The 16,868-nt window shown below is 31.7% G+C and overlaps 2 protein-coding genes across 3 annotated transcripts; one reads left to right on the top strand and one right to left on the bottom strand.

Annotated features, from left to right (window-relative positions):
- The first annotated feature begins 844 nt into the window (after window positions 1-844).
- LOC114405677 (eukaryotic translation initiation factor 3 subunit B-like) lies at window positions 845-5,018 on the top strand. Its single transcript, XM_028368131.1, has 11 exons — window positions 845-1,061; window positions 1,141-1,378; window positions 1,558-1,704; window positions 2,132-2,260; window positions 2,376-2,504; window positions 2,586-2,669; window positions 2,752-2,876; window positions 2,971-3,169; window positions 3,292-3,821; window positions 4,015-4,123; window positions 4,424-5,018. Exons 1-11 carry the CDS (start codon window positions 940-942, stop codon window positions 4,766-4,768), a joined length of 2,157 nt encoding a protein of 718 aa, XP_028223932.1. The 5' UTR covers window positions 845-939; the 3' UTR covers window positions 4,769-5,018.
- A 7,735-nt stretch (window positions 5,019-12,753) lies between these two features.
- On the bottom strand, window positions 12,754-14,554 carry LOC114405676 (probable WRKY transcription factor 70). 2 transcript variants are annotated; one of them, XM_028368130.1, is made up of 3 exons: window positions 14,225-14,554; window positions 13,699-13,800; window positions 12,754-13,378 (listed from the first exon to the last, which is right to left on the bottom strand). In XM_028368130.1, the coding sequence occupies exons 1-3, from the start codon at window positions 14,506-14,508 to the stop codon at window positions 12,955-12,957; spliced, it is 810 nt and encodes a 269-aa protein (XP_028223931.1). In that variant the 5' UTR covers window positions 14,509-14,554; the 3' UTR covers window positions 12,754-12,954. The 2 variants fall into 2 exon arrangements, with proteins under 2 accessions (XP_028223931.1, XP_028223930.1); XM_028368129.1 differs by having other exon boundaries at window positions 13,699-13,803; window positions 14,225-14,553.
- Between the last annotated feature and the right edge of the window lie 2,314 nt (window positions 14,555-16,868).

Raw genomic sequence — 16,868 nt, 5'->3', positions numbered from 1 at the left:
AAATTCCACACAATTTTCTTCGTTTCATCTCTTGTTTATTGTAACCAAACAAAACTTTTCGTATAAAAGATGAATTTGTTAAGTGGCTCAATTTGAAAGTGTAAAAAAAATATAGTAGAGGATTTTTTAAAAATATTTTTCCTTTAATATTAACTGTTTATCTCTTTAATTTATTTTTATATATAATAAGATGTTAATTTTCCGTACATTATGAGTATGAGCGGCTAAGTTGTGCGTGAAATAACTTTTTATGTCTGTTATTCACGCATTCAATTGTGTTTTTTGGAATAAAACATTTGTTACTGAGTTTTTTCAAGGCAAATAATTGTTATTGATACTTAAATTTAAATCTATTTTAAATTAGTTTTATTTAAATTTAAAATAGTGCACAACATATAATGAGGTACAAAACAAGTATTTTTTTCTAATAATGAAAAGATAAATTTAACCTGTCAAATTTTTTATTATTCCAAAAACATAAATCACAAAATTCCTTAAAATATATTTTTCAACAACCTAAATAAAATATAAATTAGTTTTCACAAATAATTAAAAAAATCATACATTTTAAATATAACTTTTTAAATAATAATTATAAAATTCACTAAACGATTTTACTGCAAGCTCACTAAACTTATACTACATTAGGGAAAAGACAGGCACTTGGTGTCTAAACTGAAAATATTAAATATATATGTAATTGGTGTAACCTGTTTATAAAGATGTAAATAAAATTAAGAAAATTGTAATTGAAATCAGAAATTTATAATTATTGAGAATAGTTATAGATTATAATAAATAATTATGAAAAACCAAATACTATATATAAAAAAAAGAGGGAGAAACCTATCTTACCTGAGCCGCCGCCGCACTGTGGTTTTGCGTTTCTGAAAGTGGAGAGAACCCTAGAAACCAAACTGTGCTGTGCTTCCTACAGTCATGGCGGACGTCATGATTATGAAGGAGATCGAGGACACGTCGCTTCGTCTCGGCGTCGATCTCTCCACTCTCGATCTCGACGCCATTCGCCTCCCTCCCGGCGAAGATTGCGGCATCGTCAGGTATCAATTTCTCTTGTTTTGGCCGCTGAAACGAAACCCTAGGTTGCTGTTCTGACTCCGTTTCCTTTCTTTTGTATAGTGATGACGAGGAGGTTTACCAGGAGGAGAATCTCGAGTTTGAGTCTGGATTTGGTAACATCATTGTCGTGGATAACCTCCCTGTCGTTCCGAGGGAGAAGTTCGAGAAGCTCGAAGGAGTGGTTCGCAAAATTTATAGTCAAATTGGTGTTATCAAGGAGGATGGCCTCTGGATGCCGGTTGATCCTGAAACCGAGAAAACCCTAGGTTACTGCTTCATTGAGTACAATACCCCTCAGGTATACACGCACGCTCGGTCTTTCTAAAAAAATTGTTGACCTGTTTGTTTGTTGTTAGTGATTTTAATAATGTCAATTGTGTTGTTGAAAGTGCTTTTAGTCGAGATATTGAATTGTATGTTTTTGTTTTCTTTTTTTATTTGGGTGTGGTTAAATTGGGCGTTTGTTATTTTTCTTAGGAAGCTGAACTTGCTAAAGAGAAGACTCATGGGTACAAATTGGACCGTGCACACATATTTGCCGTGAGCATGTTTGATGACTTTGACAGATTCATGAAGGTGCCTAATGAGTGGGCTCCTCCCGAAACTAAGCCATATGCTCCAGGGGTAAGGTTCATATACTTATATTTTATTGTATTATTGTATTTCTTTCTGTATATTGTAGCCATGACTTATGCCTAGTTTTGTCTCAATTGTTCCCTTTTGATACTATGATAATCTGGATTATATGATGCTTTTTGCTAGCTTTACATCCAATATATATTTGCACATTCAAAATATGTTATGAAATATATAGGCACTGGCTCCCTTTTAATTTGGTTCTGCTGATTATATTAGTATTTAGATGTATTATAAAGCACTTTCAGGTTTTCTCATGAACCTCCCTTCTATAGTTGATTTACTTGTTGTATAGCTTAAAGTTTGAAAAATATGTTTGTATTTTAGTTATGATTTATGATTTAGTAGATTTTGCCCTGGAACCTTGTACCTTATTGATATTTCTTATGCTCTTCGGTGTTGGTATCTCTGACAGGAAAATCTTCAACACTGGCTCACTGATGCAAAGGCCAGGGATCAGTTTGTGATTCGTGCTGGTTCAGATACTGAAGTTTTGTGGAACGATGCCAGGCATTTAAAGCCTGATCCTGTTTATAAGCGTGCAGTGCGTGGACATTTTATTTCAGTATCTTGCACTAGTTAATATTTACAATTGCCCTACTTTTACATGATTTTGTATTGCTGCTGGCCTGGGTTTTCATGTATTTTTTTAATTACAGTTTTGGACAGAGAGTTTTGTGCAATGGTCTCCTTTGGGGACATATTTGGCAACTGTTCACAGACAGGGAGCAGCAGTCTGGGGAGGTGCTGGAAGCTTTAATAGACTTATGCGTTATGCGCATCCTCAGGTTTTCTTTGAGATATGCTGTCTCATTGTTTGGCACTTTGGCTTTGGATTTTTTTTTTCATACTAATGATTATATTTTTAGGTAAAACTAATTGATTTTTCGCCTGGTGAGAAGTATTTGGTAACATATAGCAGTCATGAACCAAGCAATCCCCGAGATGCCAATGTGAGTGCTTTCTTCTTTGTTTGTTTTTCTTTTATAGTATTTTAGATACTGTTCCTAACCCTGACTCTTTTTATTTTTGTAGAGAGTTGTGATAAATTTATTTGATGTGAGGACTGGTAAAGTGATGAGGGACTTTAAAGGAAGTGCTGATGATTTTGCAGTCGGAGGTGCTGGGGGTGTCACTGGAGTTTCATGGCCTGTTTTCAAGTATATTTTTTTTCTTTTAATCTAGCCCATGCAATTATTTTTGCATTTGTCATGTGTCTTATGCAGTTATTCATTCTTGTCATTATCTTTGCAGATGGAGTGGTGGAAGAGATGATAAATACTTTGCAAGGATGGGGAAAAATATACTCTCCGTTTATGAGACAGAGACCTTTTCTCTCGTTGACAAGAAATCTTTGAAGGTTGAAAATATAATGGATTTCTGCTGGTCTCCAACTGATCCAATTATTGCTCTTTTTGTTCCTGAGATGGGAGGTGGTAACCAGCCTGCCAGGGTAAGTGTGTTTTTTTCTTTCATGTATGTGGTTTAAAGTTTTGTTTTACTTGGGTATCATAATGAATGGTCTTATATTATTTATCAATTATTATATATATATGTTCTTTGACATATTTATAGGTTAGTCTGATTCAAATCCCCAGCAAAGAGGAACTCAGGCAGAAAAACCTTTTCAGTGTCAGTGACTGCAAGATGTACTGGCAAAGCAATGGAGACTACCTTGCTGTTAATGTAGAGAGGTACACGAAAACGAAAAAAAGCACATACACAGGCTTTGAGCTTTTCCGTATAAAGGAACGGGATATACCAATTGAAGTTTTGGAGCTTGAGAATAAGAATGATAAGATCATTGCATTTGCTTGGGAGCCAAAGGGCCACAGGTTTGCAGTTATTCATGGTGATAACCCTAAGCCTGATGTTAGCATTTACTCCATGCGTACTGGTCAGAACAGCCGAGTTTCAAAACTCACTACTCTGAAGGGCAAGCAAGCAAATGCTCTGTTTTGGTCACCTGCTGGTCGCTACATTGTACTGGCTGGGTTGAAAGGCTTCAATGGACAGTTGGAATTTTACAACGTTGATGAACTTGAAACCATGGCTACTGCTGAACATTTTATGGCAACAGATATTGAATGGGATCCAACTGGAAGGTATATGGTCTATCTGAATGAGTAATGATATTGCTAATAAAGGCAGTTCATAGGTTAATCTTTTGTAAAATCAGTTTAAAATTGTATTTACCTTAGTCATTAAGTGTCTGATTTTTGCCACTTTACTGAAAAAGTGCTTATTGTTGGTTTGTTAATTATCCCAAGCTTATATTGCTTTCTCTTTATATGGCAGATATGTTGCAACTGCAGTGACTTCAGTTCATGAAATGGAGAATGGTTTCAATATATGGTCTTTCAATGGCAAGCATCTATATCGGATTCTGAAGGATCATTTCTTTCAGGTACGTTGACATTTGCTCTTGATGCATTGTTGGCAATTATACATGTATTACCATGGCACAATGAATGATGTGTATGTTCATATGGTGATAGGTTTGGACATTGTAATGCTCCATTTTTGAATCTATACTTTGGTAGCATAAATTTTTCTTATAGCAGAATTTTACTAATCATTGAAATCGTTACTGTAGTCCTTATTGGTAATCTGCATGTTTGGCACTGAATGCCTTTATTGTGTAATAATCCTGTGCTAGTCATTCATCAATCACACATTCTTATTTGTTTTTTCGTTTGCTATATAGTTCTTATGGAGACCAAGGCCACCATCTTTCTTGACTCCCGAGAAAGAGGAAGAGATTGCCAAGAACTTGAAGAAGTACAGTAAGAAATACGAGGCAGAAGATCAAGATGTTTCGTTGCTGCTGAGTGAACAAGAGCGGGAGAAGCGCAGGATGTTGAAAGAAGAGTGGGACAAGTGGGTTAACGAATGGAAGCGGATCCACGAGGAAGAGAGTTTACAGAGGCAAAAGCTCAGGGATGGAGAGGCTAGCGATGAAGAGGAGGAATACGAGGCAAAGGACATCGAGGTGGAGGAAGTGATCGATCTTACAGAAGAGGTCCTTCACCTTGAGTATGGTCAAGAGTGAGTTTTATAGGTGGACTTGGATTCGAACATTTTATTCACTTTTTGAGGTTTAGTTGGGCAGCTTATTTCATCTTTGTAAAACCCAATTTTGTAGTCTTTCATTAATTTTATTTTTTTTTTTATGTGGAAGGAATTCCTTTTACTCACAAATTTAACGTGAAAGACATTTTTGCTGCCTTCTTTGGGCGAAAGTGTTCACTCATATTCCTCGCTTCCTTGGCACTAACTATGCATGAAGAAATGTTGAGTTAGATTATATGTGGGTTTGTGCATAAAGGTTTTGATGTGATTGTACTTAGGGGTGTTTTTTAGATTTTACCTTATTTGAGCTTATGTTTATAGACTTGTTTATCAAAATATTTTAATTTATTCTAATAAGTTTTAAAGTCAATTTTATGAAAAAGTTTTTATTTGATAAAAAAATTATCGATTGAGTATCAAGTTATTTATCCAAATGCATTTTAGGTCACATTGTGATTTGTATCTATCTACTCACCTCCTCATTTTTTTTTTCTAAGTACACTCTTCCTCTTTTTTTAAAAATCAAATTATTTAAGTAAGCTTCTCTTCCTGATTTGTAAGTAGTTATTAACGTTTTTTTAATCGGCAAACAACGATGTATAAAGGAAATACATAAAGAGCAAGAATAACGAGATTGGGAAACAAAGGATAGAAGCTATCTAAATCAAAATGAAGATATAAATAAGAGAAAACAAGTTACCAACAAGCTATACTTATCTCAATCCCACCCAAAATATGTTCTGCAGGAAGGGTCGTGTCGTGGTCGTGGATCCACCAAAAGGAAAGATGTATATAAACCGACAAGAGTAAAAACAAATATATATGATATATCATCCATCACACTACCATGGTCAAAAGAATTGAACGCCCCCCATAACACCATTCTTAATTACCTCCTTGCCACTGCCTGATGCAGTTGAATTGTGGAAGAAAATGCATTTTTGATACCAAAGGTAACACAGTAATGCTAAAATGACACCGAGGTCCACACTTGATATATAGCTTTTAATGCAAGAAAACAGCACATGGTGACAGAAGGGGCATCTATATATGATCATCCACAATATATAATATTTCTTCTTAAGAGGTTATTCATTGTCGGTAGACGATTGAAGAAGCATTGCACTTCAGATGGAACTTTAATTTTCCAAAACGCACCATTCTCCAGAGTTTACTTATCCCAATTAATTCCAATTATCCACCACATCATCATTCAAAGTGACACCATGCATGTAACAGAGATATTAACATTTCTGTTTAATTTCGTTATGTCTTCCCATCCAAAAGGTTCTAATTCTCCATTGAATGAAGATGCCATTGCCAAACACCATTTACCCATAGACCCATGCATCCATGTCCACAAACAACGTACATCAGAAACATAGAAGCAAAAGAAGAAAACTCACCAAATAGAAGATTTATAGTTAGTTTGTGTTTCCCTCCACGGCTCCACTAACCCTCTCCACCCACTATAATATTATTATCTATTTAATTCATTAACATAAAACTCTAATTTTATTATAGTAAGAAATAAGTTGCTTACTTGAACTTGCCTATTAAGTTGGCCTTAATTACTGATTCACAATATGTGGCCTTAATTACTCCCACACGCATGTCCAGGTGACACGTGCTGGTTAAAGAATCATCCAAGCCATAGACTAACCTAGCAATTGAGAAGAAGTGTAATTTATCACCCTTTATGTTGGTGAATTAAATTAATTTAATGTTTTTTGCCCAGCTTCTGTTTTGAATACTTCAGATCAGACACTTGTATAGGCCTGTAAATTGTCGAAACCAGATACAGTTAAGATATAGTAGGAATGTAAGAACATGCAACGTGGGAACAATGCATTTTGGGCAACTGGGTGAGTGAAATGGCAGCGAAACGAAGCAATTTTGTGCAAACCAGCCATACCTAAGTTTGATGGCATTGGGCTATATATGTATAATCTTCTTTACTCCTTTTGAATCTATATATGAAGTGTGAACCCATCCACCAAATGACCACGTATAATTTGTAGCAGCTTAAGTAAATTAATAATTGTAATTTTAATGGCACGATGGTGATGGGGTTGTTGGTGCATCACTTAATTTTAAGGTACCGTCTTTCCAAAACTCTTCTTCCTTATATATATATATATATATATATATATACTGCGCAAAACATTAAGCTAGTCTAGTTAGTGTGTGACACGAGATATTACTTGTAAACATCTTGGTTCCTTTCACCAAATTGCTGTACACTTGAGCAAAATTATCAAAGAAACCAACTATATATGCTTCCTATATATTCCTATATATAATGCACACCCATTATCCCTTGTACTCTGTACGTAAGACATGCATGCACCAATTGAAACAAACATGCACCGACGTAACGGACACACCTCACTGGAAATATTCCTTACGTAGTAATTGCAACATCACTAATTTTTGTATCTTTTGCCCTACTTTGTGCATGAATCGTTCTAGGGTGAAGTAGTAAAATAAGAGATACACCGGTGAAGCACTAAAAATCACCGTTAGATATATTAATATAAAATAGGACGACTGAGATTAAAGAAGGAAAACCCGATTAACGGGTAAATTTGTAATACATTTGATTTTTTAATATTTTTTTTTTCATTTTCGTCAACTCATCTCCACCCGTCCCCTCTCTTCTGCAATTGTTTTCATCACCGTGATGACAAATAGCTCTCACAGGGAGCTAGATCCAGATATCACACATAAATAGATATAGAAGAATTAAATAAAAAGCCCCTTAATCACTTCACTCACCAAATGAATCTCATGGTAATATTATGTAGTACGGCCATTTGGAACACAAACAAAATAATCAAGGGATGGTTTGATTAATTAGATCGAGAGAAAAAAAAATCAAAACCAAAAAATATTGTGAACAATAATTTTCATAATAAAAAAATCAGCTTATTTTTCAGAAATATTTTATTTTTAAATTTCATTTTAGCTCTTAAACGTTATAGTTATGTTCGACAAAACTAGCTGAAAAACTAGTTGGTAATTGAAGACTATGTTTGACGAAACTAATTGGAAGCGGAAAAGATAGCCGATAACGGGTACTCAAAGTTGAAAAACTAACATATTAAATTATAAGTGTTTAATAAAATTAGCTGTTGAAGTAACTGAAAAATGTAAAATGACATAAAAACATGATTTATTCAAAAAGGATAATCAAGAAAAAAAGATAAATATATTCAGAATAAAAATGAAAGAAAATATAAAAAGTTAGAAATTAATGTTTTAAAAAATGATGTGTTTAAAAAAAGCTAGAAATTACTAAAAATCCTAAAAAAACTTGTTTATCGAATTGGCAATCAAACCTTTTAGCTAGTAAAAAAAGGAAGAAATTAGTTGAAATGTCTTGTTGAATATAACCAAGAGTTGATAGCTGAAAAATTTTAAACCAGCTTATTAATTATAACTATTTGGTAAAATCAGTTGTTTAAATAGTTAAAAAATATAAAATAACATATTTAAAAAGGATAATAAGAAAATTGAATAAATATTTGAAGCATATAAAAAAAATTAAATATAAAAAACTAAAAACTGGCATTTTAAAAAAGTACTATTTCAAAAAATAGTATAAAACACTAGTCTATTTATAAAAAAACTTGTTTACTAAATAGTGAAACAAAATTTTCAGTCGATAAAGAAAGCTAAAAGCCAGTTGAAACTAGTGAAATGTTGGTTCTGTTTGGCAAAACTAATTGAAAAACTAATCGAAAGTTGAAAAATTAGCTGATAATTAGAAATAGGAAATTATTAGCAAAAAATTAACTTATTAAATTATTAGCCAAAAATTAACTTTTTAAAATAAAAAAGTTTAGTAAAACTAACTGAAAAGTGTATAATAACAAAAATAATAAATCATGATTTATTTAACAAAGGTAATAAGAAAATTGAATAAATATATTGAGGATAAAAATAAAAGAAAATATAAATAGAATATTATTTTAAAAAAGTTACTTCAAGAAGTGTTTAAAAATGTTAGAAACTACTACGAAGTTCCAAAAAAAAATTTGTTTACCATATTCTCAAACAAACTTTTAAGCTAGTATAAACAAGTAAAAATTAATTGAAATATTTTGTCGAGCATAGCCAAAAACTGATAAGTAGAAGCTCTTAACCTAACTTATTAAATTATAAGTATTTGATAAGACTAATTGTTGAAGTAGTTGAAAAATATAAAATGACATTTAAAAAATAAAAAAAATTGAATAAATGTTTTAAGAATAAAAATAAAATTAAATTAAAAAAAACTAAAAACTAGTATTTTTAAAAAAGGTACTCGTTTTTTGAAGCTTGTACTTGTATTGACGTGGCATGACATGCCCATCCAAAACAAAGATTGGTGAAGACACCTATAATTATTAACGTAGTTTATGGCTTTCCTCTCCTAAACTAAAGAATAAGACGGAGAGGCTTATTTAAATTTTCTGCTGCAGCTGAATGCAATCATGATGAATAACTTTAATTAATTATCTAGCCCTTGAATCTACCCGTTTGACAAAAAAAGTAATAAGAACAACAACTAGCTAGCTAGAAAACAAAAGTCATGTATATGCGTTCATTGTATTGGTTGTTGAGAGTGGATGGAGAAATATATATTAGAGAAGTGCTAGTGTGTTGAGATAATTTAAGACAAAGATACAGAATTTTATCATTGAATTCGAAGGATTCAACGAACTTTTTTCTTTGTCAGTGTGAACCCTAATACATTTACCAAACACAATCCTTAATTTTTTGGAAAAATTAGTGTACGTACCTCTTTTAACGTTGCATCACATAGATTATAGATAAGTGGTGACTCCTTGACCCGTGATTAATGGTACTATAGTGCTCAGCAGGATCCTTCTTGTCTCTAATTGTGGAGCATTGTAGATCTAGAGACTGGACATCAAAATTTAATTAGTAGATTTGTTTTTTTTGTAATTTAAATAGAACTACTTTTAATTGAACTTTTGTTAAGATAATTAATTTAGAAACAAATACTATATGTTAAAAAAATAATTAATTTGTATTTTAAAAGTCACGAGTTTAAAGATATCAATTTTATTTGACTAAGTAAATTTTTTAAAGTGTACTTAAAAAATACTTATCTAAAATTTAATTCTACTTAATTAATATAATAATTTTAGAGAATACCAAAAAATTGTAGAAACAACCTTACTTATTATGCAATCCATTTCTTAAGTATGTGCTTGAGATTCACTCATGTAGAAAATAATTTTAGAGAATACCAAAAATTGTAAAAATGGTTTTACGTGGATTCATGATAGAGAGGACAGTTAAGTACATGCTTGAGATTCACCCATGTAGAAAATAATCGTGTTTTTAATTTCTCAAAAAAATTAATACAGATAAACTATTTTTCTTTTACAAAATAAGTTGGACTAAAACAAACATTATATTTTATGAAGATAAGATTTGGAAATTTCCGTGGAAATTTAGTGAGCACGCAGGGTTGAAAGAAAAATAAAAAATTAAAGATAAGATTTCAAAATTTGAATCTATATACGAAGTGTGAACCCCATCCACCAAATCACCACTTATAATTTGTAGCAGCCTAATTAGTAAATTGTAATTTTAATGGCACGATGGTGATGGGGTTGTTGGTGCATCGCTTTATACGATTTTATTCTCTATCTTTAATTAATTATTATTCTAATACCGTCTTTCCACAACTCTTCTTCCTTTTCAATTTCTGTTTTTTCTATGTCACCTTTACCATGTTTTACGTCATACTCTAGATATATATTAGCCATGGTGATGATCTTCTTTCTGTGTTTTTTATTTAGTTCTAAACTCAATGTTACTTGTTCGCACGATATATATATGGAGACTGCATATAATTGGCTAGCTTTAGGGTAAAAAAATCCATTCTGATTACATCAACTTGTCATATTTGCTGAACAGTACATGTCTAGGAGAATATTGAAATATATTGAAGAACAATTCTAGAACTTTCATTGACCTCATTTTCATTATTAATTAGTTAATTAATTAATTGGGTGTTGTTAGATTCTATGTGATGTTAGTCATGATAGACGTTTCGAAGGTTTTACTAATGAGCACTCGTTCACATTGTTTAATTGTTTTTTTTTTCTTCCTTTCATTGGCTTTTTGTATATGTTGACAAATAGTAATGTACAGTCGGCGTTAGTATTTAGCTAAAAATTCGATTTATATATATGTTTTGATGGGTTATTATTAGCAATGCGACAACAATTAGTCGTTGAAGACTGTCTTTGGACTTTGGTTTTGTGCAACGCGGGATAATTAAGTACGTTTCAAAACTTAACTAGGGCAAAAAGATATTTGAGACGACCAGACGTGAGTATATCTTCAACTTGGTGTTTTATAAAATCAAATATATAATTCTTTTTGAGTTTCTTTTTACTAATTAAAATTTTTACGTCTTTTGTTTTTTGCTGGAGGAAATGTTTACGTCTTTAATTACATGGTAAAGGAAAATCTCCCCTCTATTCGAAAAACTGTTCTAAGACAAACTACGCATATGTTAGCAAAATTTTCATATGATAAAGTACTGCTTAGTAGAAACAGATTCTAAATAATCCCTTTTCTTTTTTTCCCCTTGAAAGCTCATAATTAATCGGATGTGCTAATTGTTTTCAGAGAGCTTCTTGTTTTTTACTTAAATTGACTCACATTTATAGGAAGGAGAATCATTGTGCAAATAACATTATCAATTTTTTTTTATGGATAATAGATACTATTTTTTTTTTTTTGTGGAATTCTATTATATTCCCTTTTCTGCTCTTAATTTTATGCCCACAATATTATGGGACTACCTGATTATAAATTTCGTTTCCATTGACATGGGTTTTGGCCTAGTTCTCCCATGATATTTTAGTTTCTTCATCCTTAATAAATTTGGGTTGGTTTGGGTGTGAGATTCTTAAGAAGCTGGATTGTAACATAGTTGGAATATCGTTTTCTAATTTGATCCCTTTGCCTTCTATTTTTTAAAAAAAATAAAGATTCTAAATTCAACCATAAGATTTTGTATAAGAACTAATTATCGCAATGTATTTTCATGATCATATCCTACAACTTCTTGTCTAAACATCGATCTAAACTGCACTATGAACACCTCTGTTTGAACAAGTTTAACTACGACCGTGCTATAATTTTGTTAGTAGTGTAATTAATTAATGTCTCCAATTTGCATAGGTTAAAGAGGACAATACATCTGGAGCAAGCCTTGATCATATTGTACTGCATCTTCATATATATTTTATTGTTGTATTCCCTTTTGTGTGTTTGAGTGTTCACAAACCTAATTTTAAATGATTTTGATTTTGTAAAATAGATTTGGTTAAAATTGAGTTTGAGGTGAAAAATATATATATTTCTAAACTTTTAGCTATGTGGGTAGTAAAACTTTGTATTTTTATCTCTTTTTATGTCTTTCATAAGTGTTCAATAGTTAGCACAATGGGTGCCTAAAAATCAATTTTAAAACTCAAACTCTTCTGTGGATAAAGAAAGGGGTTTGTGATCAGTATTAGCCTGTTGTTACTTTTTATTGAATTTAACTGTCACAAGCCCCATCGCATCACCTTTTTGGATACATACATGACTTATCTTCCATAAATTAAACATAAAAAGAAGTGCGTAACTCATCTCTGAAAACTACAACACTGCAACGTGCAGACAACTAGGTCCCTCAGAAATTCATCACAACCCCTTGAATTGTTTGAAGTGTGATGCAAAACAAACGAATCAATATTTAGAGAAAGCAAAAAAAAGTGAGGATATATATGAACACTTATAGTTTTGATCACTTGTTTAATTATTAATATAATATGGATTTTAAATTATGTGACCCATATATATATATACTATTGCACCGATAGAACCGCTCTAATCCTCTTTGCATGCTGCTTTAATTTGTTTGATGAAGGGACACACAATCCAAAGGAATTGAAAATAGATGAAGAATTGATCAAATATATTATGTTCCACAATATTGATGGAACTAACTAAACAAAACTCTTCCAACTTTCAAGAAAAGGATCAAGCAACCATTTATCTAATTGACTTAATTTAAATTTTTTATAAATAGCTAGCTATCGAGCACTCCTATCAAATTGAAAAACAAATTTAAATTTGCAGACCCAATTAGTCATCAAAATCCAAAAAAAGATTGACATCATCAAGGCCAACAGAATCACACATGGCAGAATTAGACATAACATCCCAGGGATCAGGCGGTGGTAGAGTGACATTATTATTATGCCTCGAAGATGAGGCCGGAATCACCTCCTCTAATTTCTTCACTGATATTGGTGAGGGAAAAGATGATAAAAAGGGGCACTCTTGTTTGGTTGGAGTAGGGAAGGTGTTGTTAAAGCTAAGCAATATGGAAGTGTCCGAAGGAGAATTATTATTGGAATCAGGTATGATTTCATAGTTTAGCAAGTCATTGCATGTGTGGTGGCTCAAATAGGTGGTCTTATACAATGGAGGATCCTCTTGAATTCTTTGCACTTGTTTTGTTGCTTGACAATTCTGATCATACTTGTGAGTGCACCTGTAGTAGCTCCTGCATATAATATTATATATTAATATTAATTAACTAGTTAGGACTTAGGCTTATACAGGAGAGACAAATTAAGGAAAAGGATGCATAGCAAAACTATATATATATATATATATATATATATTTGTTATCATGGTTTTAAATTTTGCAATAGCGACAGTAATGTTAAGGTGTTCTGACATCATGTAATTACATTATGATTGTAATTGTTTGCGATTGTATTAGTTGCATGCATTTTTCTACAATTATTCGCTATGTAAAAATTTTCTGACTCATCCCAAACGATCACAATCACAATTTAAAATCATGTTTGTTATATATACCTTGAGTATTTGGCTTTCAGGATCTCTTTTTGGCCATACTTTCTCCATTGGTGGCCATCTACTTTTGGAGTTTTCGACACCTCCTCCCATTCTTGCGTATTTCTTCTTCATATATACAAGGAAATCCAGATTAAAACTAACGCGATCTTAATTATCAAACACTACGTATACTACCCTTAGTTTTGAATAAGCAAAGCACAACCAAAGGGGTAAAAATAAAAATTATAGACAAGGACCTAATTACATCATAATCGTTCCTCAAATTTGAGGATGCTATAAACAATATATGGATATGGGGTGCCTTGTACACATTATAATATCATATATGTAAGAACAGCGACCATTAAGGGTATCAAAGGGACACATGTATTTTATCTAGCTTGGAGATCCAAAAATGTTCATTAAACAGGTCAGAAGTAAAATTCAAAACCTTATATAGGAAAAAGAAGTATTATATATATATATATATATCAAAAACAAAAAAGAGGGGGAAAGAAATAGTGTGTAGAGAGAAAAATATGATTACTTTCTCTTGTAGTAGCCTCTTTTGTTCCTAGTGGTGAAACCCTTGCAACTTTCTTGAGAGTCCTCAGATTTAGTAGTGTGAGAAACCTCGTAAGAGGGATACTTGTCCAAGAGGAAAAGGGTGTTGGTGAAGGATCTGAACACGTTCTTGACAAGACTTTGAACAAATGGGGTTGTCGTTGTTGCTGATGACTCATTATCTTTTCCATTAATCATCACTTGTCGAAGTTGATTAGCAAACTCAAGCCCTCTCACAAGCTCCTCCAATACCTTTCTATCATCCATTCTTTCTTTCTCTTCACTATCCTCAAATTAATATATTCTTCTTCCTTGCCTTGCCTCTTATATTTATATTTTTATATTATATATGTATATTGGTTGCTTTCATAATGTAAAAGCTTTCTTTTGGTCTCCCAATGTTCAAGGTACATTGCCTGCTGCATCACCTTGAATTGTTATTTCATTTGTTTTACTATTTAGATCTTTGTGAACTTAGAATTGCTAAAATGTCCTTTTCCAAAAAGACATGATCTTGTTAGTTATCTCATTTTTCTTCTTAGTTAAATTTATTGATTTGAGAATGAGACTCAACTAAAAAATCAATATTCTATATTTAGTGATGCTAAGGTAAAGTTCACCCAATGAAATTAAAAATGTGTCAAAAGGAGTGTTAAAACATATCTCAAAAGTAAAGTTTGGGGGAGGAAATTATAATAATTGAGATGGAGTAAAAGAAGTATTGATCTGTGTGTGAATTAACCAACTTAGTGTAAAATTATTTTAACTTGTACCTGTATCAAATACTTAAAAAGAAAAATTATACAATCTATAATAATCTTTTTTAATTCGAATAAAGTTATCTTCAATGAAAAACATATAAGATATATTAAAAAAGAAAAAGAATAAAATTACTATTACTTTTAAAATTATACAAACAAAATTATTATATCTCATTTTTATATGAATCATTTATGTCTTTTTATAAATATATTTTTTTATTTGTTTTCTCTTTTCACTCTTGTTAAATAACTAAATAATTGTCTTTTTTTTTTTTCATTTTTTCCTTCTTTCTTTCATATCAAATATAAAGTGTTAATGATGGTGGGGTGGGGGGGAGTTTATGATTGAAACAGGTTACAAATTGGATCATAAACAGTGAACCAATCTGTCCAAGGACTATATTTGAATATTTTATTATCATGTTGCTAATTAATTAATCTCAACCTTTCATTTTATATGTATTATTATATCAATGATTTTTTATTTTTATTTTTCACGTGCACTGGTGCATGTGTGGTCATATTTATCTAGTATGGTTCAGCATTCACATAGTCAAATTATGCCAAACTATTTTATATTGCTAGACAAAATAAACAACCAATAAATGAGCCACTTGCTATTCAATAAGATCTAGAGTTTCGTTCCAGGAAAATTCCGCAACCCATACGAAAATCGACGGCTTCGGACGTGCCACGTGTACGGAGATGCCTCAGGTGACGTCACCATGATTCTGTCATATGATGACATCAGGAGCCATGAAACATATGACTGTATTTATGGTTGTGATAGGACGATGTTGCCCTTACAGGTTGTGCGGAGCATTGGCGTTAAGGTTCGGACAAATTAATTATATTTTCTCAACAAAAAAAAATCTTTACTTGCTGTTTATTTTATATTAATAAAAATTAAAAATATTTCTATTTTTTATGACAAATTAATTATTTTATGACTTAAATATATTTTTAATATCTAATAAAAAAAACTATCCCTTGTTGGTTCTAACATTTTTAGAATTGTTTTTCTTATTAGTTTTTTTTTTATCATTGGTATAGTCTATTTCACCCTTACGTAACTAACGAAAAGCCAAATTTGCTATTTCATGTTAATTAAGTAAGATCACATGTGTACAAGTTAATATTCTCTTCTTCTCTAGAAAATCTCCACCAGCGTAATTAAACTCTTATTCCCCATTTTAGAATTGATTTTTCATCCTCATTTTTATGCAACTTAATGTATTCAATGAAATATTAATGATCTTGCACCTTGACATAATGTTGTAGGCCATAACTTGAGTGGAAGAGGTTGATAAGAAAGTTTCAAACGTGAAATATATTTCTTGGATTGTCTTAGTTGCAATTGTTCCAAATATAAACCTAAGGCCAGCATCCAAAATTACCTATAAATTTGATTTTATATACACAAACACAATTTTCGCTGAGAAGGATGTTTAGCTGAGTTGAATAAGATTTGTGAATTATTATAAATTTGATAATATATTTAATTCTCACTACTAAAAAAACACACAATTATTCTCTCTCTACACACATATATTGATTTTACATGTGGTGGACGCAACATATTCCCTACAACAAGGAAGTAATCATGGGATTGGAGAAGAAATGTTGTCTGCAGATCAACTTTGGTTGACTAGATTTGCTTCCAATAAGATCTTGAAGTAAAAAGGGTCTCCCATAAAAAATATTTTGATGCATCTTCTTCACAATTAGGTGTTTATTCCAGAACCATCAGTTCTAAGAGAGTTCTACCAACAACAAACTTATGGCCGGGGGGGAGGGGGGTTGGCTCATGATGGTTCAGATTCAATTAATATAAAGAGCAACATTTAACAGTGTAAACATGAGATA

Source organism: Glycine soja, chromosome 3 (genome assembly GCF_004193775.1).
Source record: "Glycine soja cultivar W05 chromosome 3, ASM419377v2, whole genome shotgun sequence".
In the NCBI taxonomy this organism is placed as follows: Eukaryota; Viridiplantae; Streptophyta; class Magnoliopsida; order Fabales; family Fabaceae; genus Glycine; species Glycine soja.
This window is presented reverse-complemented; position numbering and strand designations above follow the sequence as displayed.